The sequence below is a fragment of the Thermobia domestica genome, chromosome 4 (assembly GCF_964235325.1).
Source record: "Thermobia domestica chromosome 4, izTheDome1.hap1.1, whole genome shotgun sequence".
NCBI lineage: Eukaryota > Metazoa > Arthropoda > Insecta > Zygentoma > Lepismatidae > Thermobia > Thermobia domestica.
The window spans coordinates 12,195,775-12,208,832 of NC_137457.1; the positions used below are offsets into that span (position 1 = coordinate 12,195,775).

General features: G+C 32.6%; 1 protein-coding gene across 9 annotated transcripts in view; it reads left to right on the forward strand.

Annotated features, from left to right (window-relative positions):
* Positions 1 to 13,058, forward strand: part of LOC145683720 (uncharacterized) — a 425,859-nt gene that overhangs the window by 266,309 nt on the left and 146,492 nt on the right. For 8 of the 9 annotated variants that reach the window (XM_081755184.1, XM_081755185.1, XM_081755190.1 and 5 more), the window contains 2 exons: positions 7,674 to 7,742; positions 12,479 to 12,532. In XM_081755184.1, the coding sequence (XP_081611310.1) occupies positions 7,674 to 7,742; positions 12,479 to 12,532 (123 nt within the window). The remainder of the gene's footprint in view (positions 1 to 7,673; positions 7,743 to 12,478; positions 12,533 to 13,058) is intronic. The other variant, XM_081755187.1, reaches the window with a different exon arrangement.

Genomic DNA, 13,058 nt, shown 5'->3' on the forward strand with positions numbered 1-13,058 from the left:
AACACATGCATGACATAAATTTAAAAGTATAACCATAGATTAAGGAACTATCAGATATAACCTCCTTATAAATAGCTTCGCGATTTTAGGCGTGTTTTTAAATAGCTCGTCTGCTGATTTAAAGATGGTGCCATAGTCTCATTTATTTAAATATTAGCACAATGGCACCTTCGGAAGGTTTTAACTACTTGAAAACATGGCTAAATTCGCGAAGATATTTGTATAATAGGAAGGTTATGTCAGATACTTCCTTGATGAATAACCTAACACTTATTCACAAACAATTTATTTCTAAACTATGAAAATAATAACACTGCAATAATTATTATTCAATTCACTAGGATACTAGAAATAGGTAGGACCTACTAGTAATATACACTTAGTAGGGAAAGTGGCGGGGTGTTACTTTTACTTCATATCAATGCTATGCTTAATTGATTTCTTTTTACATACGAAACAACTATGCAATCGGAGAAATCCTCGATCGCGAGCATGTTCAAATTACGAGCGTTAAAAGTTCAAAATTAAACAGATTTTGCGAAGTTTCAAGTAACCCTTTTTTTTTTTTTTTTTTTATAGACGCTTCAAGTTTCGTATCAGGGGGTTTCCCTTGGTGCCCAACACAGTGGTAAGATCAAAACGTACGCATTTTGAAAGATGAGGGTACTTATTGAGGAAGAGGTGAAGGGTAATGACGTTTTACAACATTCAAATTGTCTCCTGTACCGCACACCGGGTAGTTAGGCTGATAAAATTGTATTTGAGAACCCTATTCGACTGCATTGTCATTCAAATATCAGTTTGCTGTGTAGCTAACTTCAAATTGGAGAATGACATTTGTCTCTGAAACGCTTTGCCAGGTGTGCTAGATTCAATCAAGAACACCTTGGTATTCATTATTAATCTTGTTAATCTTGTCATAATATACAGGGGGAAGACAAAAAATCTAAAAATACTTCATACAGGACACGTAAGTTTGGTCCTCCACTGTACAACACGTGTTGCGGTTGCCGATTGTTTTTTGTTTTCAAATGTGTCATGTGGACCTTCCTCTTCCGTCAGCAGTAACCAGTTCACCTGTTAGTGTCGTGGTGTGAAAGTGGTGCGGTAAAATGGGCGACCTGACAGACTTCCAAAGAAGCATGATCGTTGGTGCCCCTCTGGTTGGAGCTTCAGTGGCAACAATGGCGAATATTGTGGGGTTATAGAAAGGCACTGTGTCCAATGTCACGAGGGCATACACAATTCATCGGCAAACGACGTCTTCAAAGCACAACAGTGGTCGAAAGACAATCCTGTCAGATAGGGAGCGGGGGGCATTAAAACGGATTGTAGCAGCTAAAAAGAAGACCACTGCAATAAAATTACGTCTAAACTCAATTCCGGCCTACAGAACCCGGTTTCATTGAAAACAGTGCGACGGGAACTTCATAAAATGAAAATTCATGGCAGGGCCGCTATCGCCAAACCCCTGGTCACAGCGGTAAATGCGAAGAGGCGTATCCAGTGGTGCAAGGACCACAAGGCGTGGACTCGTGAGCAGTGGAAACACGTAATGTGGTCCGATGAACCGACCTTAACCTTGTTTCCAACAACCGGTCGTGTTTACGTATGGAGAACACCGTCGCAGGCCTATGATACAGACTGTCTGCTGCCAACTGTAAAGCATGGGGGTGGTTCTGTTACAGTATGGACAGTGATATCGTGGTTTTCTGCAGGTTCCATCATAGCCCTGCATGGAATGATGAATGCTAAGGCGTATGAGGCTATCTTGGGGGACCAGGTTCTACTGATGGCCCAAATATTGTTCCCTGATGGTGATGCATCTATCAAGATGATTTGGCACCTTGTCACGCTGCAAAAACGGTGAAATCATAGATTGAGGAGCATGACCAGGAGCTATCACACTTCCCCTGGGTCTCATAATCACAAGATCTGAATATCATTGAGCCATTGTGGTCTGAGTTAGAAAGGCGTGTTCGGTCTCATTATCCTCCACCAGCATCCCTTAGGGAACTGGAGCATGTTTTGGAGGAACAATGGTACAAAATTTCACACACCACGATTTAGGAGCTGTATACGTCCATTCCACGTCGGATCCAAGCTGTTTTGGAGACAAAAGGAGGCCCCACACCATACTAGGTATGATTTTCACACTTTTGCAAACGTTTTAGATTTTTTTGACTACCCCTGTATATTATCGACCAAATGTATAATAGCTAACAAACCCAGTAACAGAAAAAGTAATTACAGAAAAACGCATTGAACAATCGGCACTCTGTCACTATTTTACTGTATAGAAATTGTATACTCTAAACAGCCGACTGTTATTACAAGAAATTTCATAAAATATACAATTTAAGTGGAGAAAAGTTGTACTGAAGAATTAGTGCTACATCAGTCTTGATTAAATAAAAATTGCATACTGTAAACAACCAAGTTTTGGTAAAAAATAATCTTTAATGTACAAAACAAAATGTCAAAAGTGTTGAACAGTTAATTCACAAGTTATGACTTCAAAGAAATGTTATTTTTTAACCGTTCTGTGGTTATGATAAACTATATATAAACATATAAAACGAAAATAATACGTTAGAAGAACTATTACATTGTTTGTAATTACAGTTACGATGTCATGCTTAAAAAAGGAAGCTTCCTAAAAGAAACGTGACATTTGATAGGCAGTACAGTCCAATAGGGATGGTCAATACATTTTATCAGTCTAACGACCCGGTGTGCTAAACAGCAGGCAATTTGCAAGTTGTAAGATAACATTACCCTTTACTCCTTCCTCAATAAGTGTCCTTATCTTGCAAAATGTGTACGTTTTGACCTCACCACTGCCTTGGGCACAAAAAAAAATTCCTGATACCATAAATGAAGCATCTATCTAAAAAATGGTTAATTCAAACTTTTCACAAAAATCTGTCCCATTCCGAAATTTTCACGCTCGTAATTCGAACACGCTTGCGATCGAGGATTTCTACGATTGCCTAATTGTTTCATATGTAAAAAAGGAATCGACTGTGCATAGTATCGATATGAAGTTAGAGTAACACCCCGCGACTTTACCCAGTTAAACCTACTGTTTATAGTGATGAAAGCACTTCAGGAGTCTTATTTTATAAGCTTTACAAAACAAAATTCATTGATAGTATTATAGCGCCATACATTACAGCGCCTAAATTGCTTGTTATATACATTCTTATTCATCTTCTTCGAAATTCTCAAAATTCCTAGCTCATATATGTATCAGAAGTACACAGATCATTGACTATTGATGTTCCTTTTTTATAGTTTCTGTAATCGATTTTATTGACTGAATGTTAGATGATTAGAATCCATTCAATACTAGAAATCAGTAATTATATTTCATTTTACTTAGGATGTACACCTTTACGTTTTTGAATATATTATGTGAGAATTCGTGCATCTTTAATACGTGTTACGGTGAGTTGAACAAAATACACATAAAACGCACTGTTCACAACCTCACTTGTACAATTACAAAGCAACTATAAATATTAATTCACTTCATTAATAAGAAAAGCAAAGATCATGTACATATATAATATATTTTTCATTAGTTATAAGCACAAGTGATGGGGGAAAAATATGCACAACATTTGTGAAAACATTTGTTACAAAAGAAACACAAGCTTCAACAAAACATCAGTCTTAAAATGAACACTGTAATTGCAATTTTTGTGTAATACTTATTTTCACAAATTTTAAATTTATTTTTGCATAATTTATTTGTTAAATGATATATACATACACCACAAGATATATGTTTCACTTATATTGCGTTACATTTAAACTAAAAGAAATGTGTATCAATTAAAAGATTATTATGATATACAGAAAATAGCTTATAGCCCTTTTTATTTTCAATATACGACATTAACTTTACACACTTAATCCAATGTGATGTTTCAAATTGCAGAATGTACACAAAATATATTGCTTTCGAACCAGAGCAAAGAATATGTCGAACCAAAAATTTTATTTTCGATCAATGGAAGAAAATATGACATAACGTTTTATTTTCTTCCTCTTATTTTTTAATGAATTTGAAAAAAAAACACGTAGTGCGCTTGAACATTAAAACGAAATAAATATAACCCAGAAACAGTGTGGTGAAGGCAAAATATAGAGTTAAATACATTGGTTGCGGTGTTGTCAAATTTGCAAGATCAATTCTTCAAAAAATATTTATTAGCACATAATCACACGTTGTAGATATCGAAAGTTGCTTGAAAGAACTTAATTTAAGATTATTAAAGTTTCTAAAAAAAAAAAAATTCTAGATACATTTTATAGATAAGACATAAAGAAGTCCATATGTATTATACGCATTCACATTTATAATTTGCTTTATATCCATCTTGAAATAAAATGTTTGTATGAAATATCAATGATCAAGTGAAGGATTATTATTATTATTATTAAGTATTTTTCCTACTGGCATTTCCTGGGATTAATGAGCTCTTTTTTTTTTTTTTTTTTTTTTTTTTTTTTTTTTTTTTTAGGTTTGATTCTGGAAATGTTTCTTTCACGTTTCTATATCTTCAGCTTCATCTTTCAACTCCCTATATTTTCTTCTTTCTATTAAATCATTGATCAGTTGTATTCTTTCCATTTCTTGTGGCAGTTGTGGCCTTCCAACTTTCCCTCTATAACGGTATGAAGAATACAATTTCTTCACAAGATGTGTCCAGTCCAATTGGCCTTCCTACGAAAGATACTGACTAACAGTGTCGTCTTCTCTCCTGTCCGCCTAAAATATCTTTGTTTGTTGATTTCCCTGTCCATTTTATCTTCTCCATTTTCCTGCAACACCACATTTCGTAGCTCTCTAAATATTTCTTCTCTAACTCTCGTAATGTCCAAGTCTTTGAACCATAGAGCCCAATGCTGCATATATAACACCTGACCAATTTATTTCTTAGTCCAATATTGAGCCTAGTAGCTATTGAATGAAGTTCTCTTATTGAACGCTTCTTTGGCTATGGAAATTCTTTATTTGATCTTGGTACAGTAAGCGTCTCTTATCAAAATACTTCCCAGGTACTTGAAATTTCTTCAAGTTCTCTTTCTTCTACTCTGACCCGTAAGTGTGCGTTTCCACGGGATATTCTAAGGATTTTTCGATGTTGATGTCCATTTCATATAGTTTTCCACAGTCAATTATTTTCTCAACCATCTCTTGTAATCCTTCGTCTATTTCCTGTAGACGAAGAAACCAAACAAACGTACAGAAACTTAATTCAAAAACAGTCTCACAAAGATATTTCTACTTTATTTATTATTTGGTGAAATATTTACTTTTCCGTCATTGAATAAGTATAGGAAATTGAAATATATGTGTACTAATTGATAATTTACTCTTTCCGTTTTCCATTTTACTCTTTCCCATTTAAAAAAATTGAAAATCAACTTTGTTTTCTATAGAAATGAACACTAAATAATTATGAGGGGCTTTTGTTAAAATTCTGAAGAAGAACGGATAAATCGTCCAAATAATAAATTCTTCATCTTTCTCGCCTCAACCGCAGGCTGGTGGGGATCATGGGAATTTTAAAACTTTTCTCTCTCTTGGGAGAGCTGTTTTATACATTGATAAGGTCTCTTCGTAATTGCATCTAGATATTCTATCCTTGGTCTTCGTCTTGCTGGTTTTTCTTCTGCCTTTTCCTCTATCAATGCCGTGATCTAATTGGAGTGCTGAATAAGATGGCCAAGCATCCTGTTTCTTCGTTTTCCTATTATCTTAATGATCTTTCGTCCTTCATTAGCTTCCCTTAGTACGCCTTCATTCCTTTTTATTTTGGTCCATGATATGAGCAGCTTTCTGCGACAACACCACATTTCAAATGTTTTTAGCTTATATATTTCAGCTTTATTCAATTTCCATGTCAATGTATTAACATTTTAAAATAGATACTTCATGCAACAACATGATTTTAGGCTCAAACTCAGTGATTTTTGTCAAAATTTCAACTACTGTTTAAAAGTGATTTAGCTCACAAGCAAACACGTTAAAAGGAAATGTGTTTATAGGAACAGATCCTACCCAGCCCAGTTATTAGTGAACTTTATTAAGATAAATTCATAAATTTTATTTTTAAGGATAAATGGACTCTTAAGTAACATAAATATGCAGTATTGCTTGAAAATTTATGGAATGCAGTTAGGTTAGCTTCCATATTTTATGAAACGTTCAATTGAACTAAGAATCGAACAAGAGTTTCCGACTTATAACGTCTATGCAACCTAATCCACTTCATAACAAGCGGCAGGGCCGTGGTGGCTCAGTGGTAGAGCGTTCACCTCTGGTTCATGGGGGCCCTAGTTTGATCCCAGCTCTCGCCAAGTGAACTTTGAGGTGGACAAATACTGTCTGCATGGGTTTCCTCGAGGTTCTCCCATTACCACACACTTTATTCATTCCACCATTCTATACGTTTCTCACTGTCTCTTTCAGCCAAGTCGGCCTAACAGTGGAACGTAAAACTTAAAGATTTCACTTTCATGACAAACGGCACAACAGTTTTGAAGTTGTTGCTTAACCATTCTCATAACATTGGTTTTAACACTAATTATATCGTGCTTGAGAAAGTCATGTTTTCATATATGGACATTTCTGAGGGGTAAATTGTGTATTATATCATAAATGAAAAAGACAGCTAGTTTTCTTCCTACTTTATAGCGCTAATTCAATTAAATTGAAAGAATAAAAAATGTACATTAATGCCAGGAATCGAATTCAGCTGTTGCCTGTTACAATGCCTTGTGGCTTTCCAGATCAGCTACAAACTCTTGATTTCAGAGCTCAGCCATTCAGGCCATTTACACTCCACTCCCATTATTTTCATTGGACAACACAATGTTTATATTTATATATACTTATGATGGAGTTCCCACTTGTTAGTTCAAACAATTTTTTTCAGCTATTTTACGATTATTCCTTTTAAATTTTCTCTCTTTTTAAAGGAAAATTATGGACTTCATCATGTATGTGAGGCGGTATAATCGAGAAAAAAAACTTTTTTTGTAAATATCCCTTTTTTTAATTTTTGTCCCTCTGGATGCCCCCCAGTCCTGTTAATGCAAAGATCTGAATGAAATTTCAAAAATACTAAGGACTGCACTGAATGTGTGCGCAATATTTCAATCTTCTAGGTTGAAAAGTAAGCCCGCCAAAATTAATAAAAATAAGCCTAACAAAAAAAAAAAAGTTTTTTAAAAAGTTATGACGTCATCACATTCTATGTCTCGACGCAGAAAGGCACGAAACCATACGTAACGTGTTATACAATGCCTCCAGGCTTGAAGAAACAAACAATCAATAGAAAACAACGAAGTGAAAAGCTTTATTAATACTTTTTCATTCTAATAATGAAGATACTACCTTATCGTATAAAAATACACGATAAAATTTAAAAGTTGTGAACACTATCACGGAACGTAGAAAGTGAGTATACTATGTATTACTGTCTTTATTACGATGAATTCGATGAAAGTATTGTTATTATAATTTGGCTTTATATTTTTATCCTTTTCCTCGCGTGATGTATTACAACTTCCTGACTCGTATGCACCAGTAAATATGTTCTTAAGACCTCAAAATGGGATATGCTCATACATGGTAATTGATTTATACATTTCAGCTGCCATGGGGTACGGTGGAGGGGGATCTGCTTTGGGTAGAGGATATGCAGGAGCAGGTGGTGGACGAGGTATGAAGTTTTGCCTAATTTCTATTTAATGAAGTAATTATTTTAGATTACCCATATATAAGACAGTTTTTAAGGTTTGATTTAAAGCTATGTTCATATTGTAAGCATCTATTATATACCTAGGATTTTTCAAATGTCGTGAAACGTTTTTATAAAACTTAAAGTTTTCATAATGCATGAAACCATATTATATAGTGTGAAATATTTGGAATGTATAATTAATTCATGGCTAACATTTAAAAATAATGTAAAACTTCTCGTTGCTAATATGTTACCAAACATTATTTTGTTACTTGAAAGCTGTTTACTTATTCTACTAATTATTAGCGTTATTCTACTAATGTTTCAAGGACTCAGTTGTGATGTGAAATATTATTCAAAATTTTCCTACAAATTCAATAAATGTAAATAGTTTTATTTTACAACATCACTACACAAAGATTTATCATGCAGTAGATGTCGATAGACAGGTCTTATTAAAACAGATTTCATATTTTAAATAAGTAAATTACTCATACATTTTGTGTTTCTCTTCACATTTGATCAATTATTATTATGTAAAATATTTCAGCAATAATTCTGGTTGAAGTTAGCAATATTATGTCATAAATTTAAATTAAACATGCCAACATGTTTTCAACAATATTTGGTATTGTACAAATAGTTATATTTAACATTATAACTAAAAATTCATCACGATTTTTGGTATTTTCAACTAAAATAACCGTAGACGTAAAAACAAACCATCCTTCATTTGATTTTGATTTTCTTTTTGACCAAGAACTCAAACCATTTAATTGCTATTTAATCAGTATTTATTATATTTTTATTGTACATAAGAATTGAGTTAAAATATGATTGTGCTTAACTTAAAACCCACAAGTCCTCGTGCTAGCATATTATGTCGAAATCTGATATTGTGCCAAGTTTGATTTCGATTAAATGATTTCGACGAATGAAATTTTGTATTTTAAAAATATAACTCAAAATTTGACCTCCAATAAGTCGGGAAACCGAAAGCCTGCACACTTTAATGTTTCACAGACAGATATATTAATCAAGATCTACCAAGTTTATCCCGGTCAGATGAGTTCAGTATATGCTTGTTGTTTTCGAAAATATGACGAAACAATTGGTGTCCAATATATTGATAATCAAAAGCCTACGTAGGTAAAGTGTACCGCCACGATAAGTTGTGACGAAGAATTTGGCATCCAATATATTTATAATCGAAAGACGAAGGTAAAATGTACCACCACCATAAATTATGACGAAAAACTTGGCGTCCAATATATTTTTAATCGAAAGCCTGCGCAGGTAAAGTGTACCACCACCATAAATTGTGAGGAAAATAAGGCGTCCAATATATTGATAATCGAAAACCTGCACATGTAAAGTGTACCATCACGAGAGTTGTGAAGAAAAATGTTGCGTCCAATACATTGATAATCGAAAGCCTGTTCAACTAAACTGTCCCATCACGATAAGTTATGGCGAAGAATTTGGCATCCAATATATTGATAATCGAAATTTTGCGCAAGTAAAGTGTACATCACCATAGGTTGTGACGAAAACTTTGCCATCTGATATATTGATAATTGAAAGCCTGCGCAGCTAATGTGTACAACCACGATAAGTTGATCCTGATCGAATAAGTTCGTTTCAACTCGTAAGGCATATTGTTTTTATATTTTATTTTTAAAGTAAAAATCAAATGAAGGACAATGCAAGTTGCGAGATAATTCTTAGATAGATTTTTAAAATAATATACAGGAGTTGGAGGAGGGTTAGCGATGGCTGGGGGCCATGCGTTAGCAAAACGTACATATTTAAAAATAGTTCATGAAATTTGTTTAATACTCCACTTTCTATCTGGTACACTCCAAATATGTTCTAACCTATTCAACTGAAGGACACACACATATATCACATCTATATTCATTTTTAGAGGTAGGATCACTTGGGTTAAGTTGCAGTGGAATAGACTGAATTCTTAATGTAGAATACATCTAGTTTATTTCATAATAATGAACGAAGTAAGAATTTATTCAAACTCTTAAGTTGGTAACATACATATTTAACATGTCTACCAGATGGTTATATAACTAATATATATCGTTGTTCAACATTCGTCCTTGAAAACTGTATAACATTGTTTTCTTCGTAAATATCAAGATTTGTTGACTTAATATTTTCTTACATAAAATTAATATAATTTTAATCAGAACATCCATCAATAAGTTAATTGCTTCGCCTCTGATAGACTGAAAAATATTAAATATATATACAAAAGTACACTATCGGTCGAAAGTGATCGAACACTTCAAATTTAACTAAGCATCAATTTTGAAACTATTATTTTTTTGACAGGAAAATTTTGTTGCCGTGTGTCAGATTTACTATTTTCTATAGATTTAATTTTATGTCAATTAGGTTAGACTCTGAGAGCTAGTGGGAATTATATATCTAATTATAACCCTTAGAATGGACCCATAAAGGGATAATTTGTTATAAAAATACAAGGTGTAACATAAATGCATGGCCAAAAGTGACGAGGTGATTGCGAATATCCAAATAACTAAAAATGTTCCTATAAACATGAGTCCGATGTCGCTTCGTTTCCGAGATACGAGGTGTTCAAATGTCGAGCAGCTCAAATGTCTCACTATGAGAAAGTGAATGGAAATGTTCAATATTACAGGATAATACAATCAAGTAAAATTATGTGGGTATAAAAACATTTATACTAACATAGAGAATGAAACTAATCAATATTTGATGTTATTGGGTTGTCAGTGTTGCTGATCTGGAAGCTCCTATTGAGATAAATACCAATTCATTCCTTGGACCTAAAGAGTCGTGGTTTAATGTTTTTGACGTTCATACATCCTGGAAACACACATAGTAATAATTAAGCATACATACAGCCACGGGATCTGGCGTACAACCAACAACACTCACTACTAACAATCCATCAACGAGGAGTAAATTGCGCGTGAACCAAATGCATGAAAATTATCTTATGTTATTATCCTTTAGGACTATCAGAAGCACGAAAACAGAAGCACATTTATTTCTTTTCCTGCGGATTCCTCTTGTACCCCATTCGGTGTATTGTCTCCAAGTCACTACTGGATATTGTGTAGAGGTAGACACGACTGGGTTCGAGTTTAATTTCTGTATGGCTGCCTCAGATACATAAATTATCGAAAGTGTTAGAGTGTACACAATGGCCTCTGTGGTTATGTTCATTGACATCAAATAAACACTGGAGTGACGGCGCGGATTCGTGTCCTGTTGGTACTTATTCCCAAAACGGTTTTTTGGTGTATTTCTCACTGCCAAGATGATCCCTGGAAAATACATTCTGGCCTTTGTACAAAGTGGGTAACATTGTTAACCAATAACATTATTTTTTTAGTGTCTTTTAACACTTAATTACTTTGTACTTTCATACGTAAGTTATTATCTTGTGCGTTCATTTGTAACGACACAATAACACTTTTATGCAAAAGTTATGATACATGAACCGTTGTTCCCTATTGTGTGCCGTTAATTTACTTCACATTTGAAAGCCATGTCTTTCGGAAACGAAGCGGGATCTCCCCATTTTTAGGAACATTTTTATGTCAGTACTCACATACTAACATGCGGACGCCTAGTGCTGTTTTGAAACATAACACTTTGTATCAGGTTGAAAACTTTTGAACAGTAGTGTATATCTACTTAGAAATTTTTTAAAAATTATTATTTTGTTAATTACAGATGCTAATTCATTTCCATACACAAATTCACTCTTTTACACTGCAAATCTTTGTTGTTGGCTCTTAGAAAATTCTGTTAATAAGCATTAATTAAAATCCCGCTAATAGCATGCAGTTCTAATAGTGTAATCACTTTTATGATGTTCATAAGCATTTTTTGTCCAAAGGGAACATGCTAAATTGTTTCTCATTTTTATTAATTATTGCGTAATTACTGAAGAAGGATAAATTATAGATTATATTAAAGCTCATTAAGATGTTGTCAGGAAAATTGTAAATCTACTTGAAAATGTTTGGTTATTTTAGAATGAATAGCTTTATTTAAGTTTGTTTTTGAAACGTAACGACATTTTCTGAAATTGTCACATTAATATCTATGCCGTAGTCAAAAGAACATACAAGAATGGGTATACTCTTTACTGTTCTACTGAACATATCTAATCTTTTTTTGAACGACGCGAAACGAAAAAAAAATGAATAATTCATATTTCACTAATAAATATATCAATTAACTACGAAATAGATTAATTATATACATTTGACATATTTCCTAATATCTAATAAAGACAATACTCTACGAACAACTTATTAATTACAGAATGAAAATTTAGAAATCATGTATTCTTATAGAATATTAAAACGGAACGTTATTAATTGCGTAATTCTTCTATAGACCCAACTTTTACTTATTTATAAGGAAAAAAAGTCATTTTGAAACTTTCGCAAACACTTTATTTGAATTGTATTAAATGAATAGTTTACAAAAACATGTGCAGATTGTGTCTTTAAATGCATACATTTAATAAACTATTTATTGTAGAATTTTACATTTATTGATTAATTCACATCATAAAGTTTATCAAAATATTAAGATGCATGTTATTCATTAAAAACATTACATATAATTCTTTTTTTTAAAAAAAGAAATGATATAAATAAATATCTCCCATGTTTTATAATGCTATTACCCAGGTTCGAGACATCGTCAACGCTATAATCATATCTCGGGTGACCCTTCGTTTGGAGGTAATGATTAAAATTAAAATTTTATCTTTTAATATTGAGCTCAGAGTTAAATTTACTAATGAAAGTTATATTTTTAAGTTATATTTCTATAATTACTTAAATTTTGGTATATTCCATTTTTTAAATTTTCTTCAGTAAATTTGTAGAGCGATAAAACATAAATATTGAAGTACAAGGCAATTAGTATCTGCTGGATTATATGCATTGTCTTGTATGTAGTTACTTTCCTGTCTCAGCGAGGAAATAAAAGTTACTGATTTTATAATTAAATACATTGATAAATAATTTTGTTTATACATTACTAAAACATTTAATTCATTACCGTATATAATTAAGAAATTAAAAACTATTATTATTATTATTATTATTATTATTATTATTATTATTATTATTATTATTATTATTATTATTATTATTATTATTATTATTATTATTATTATTAAATATTATTAAGTATTCTGCAGGCAGCTCCTGTGGCTAATAAGATTTTTTTTAAAAATTTATTTAAAAAGAAGTTTGGATTTGG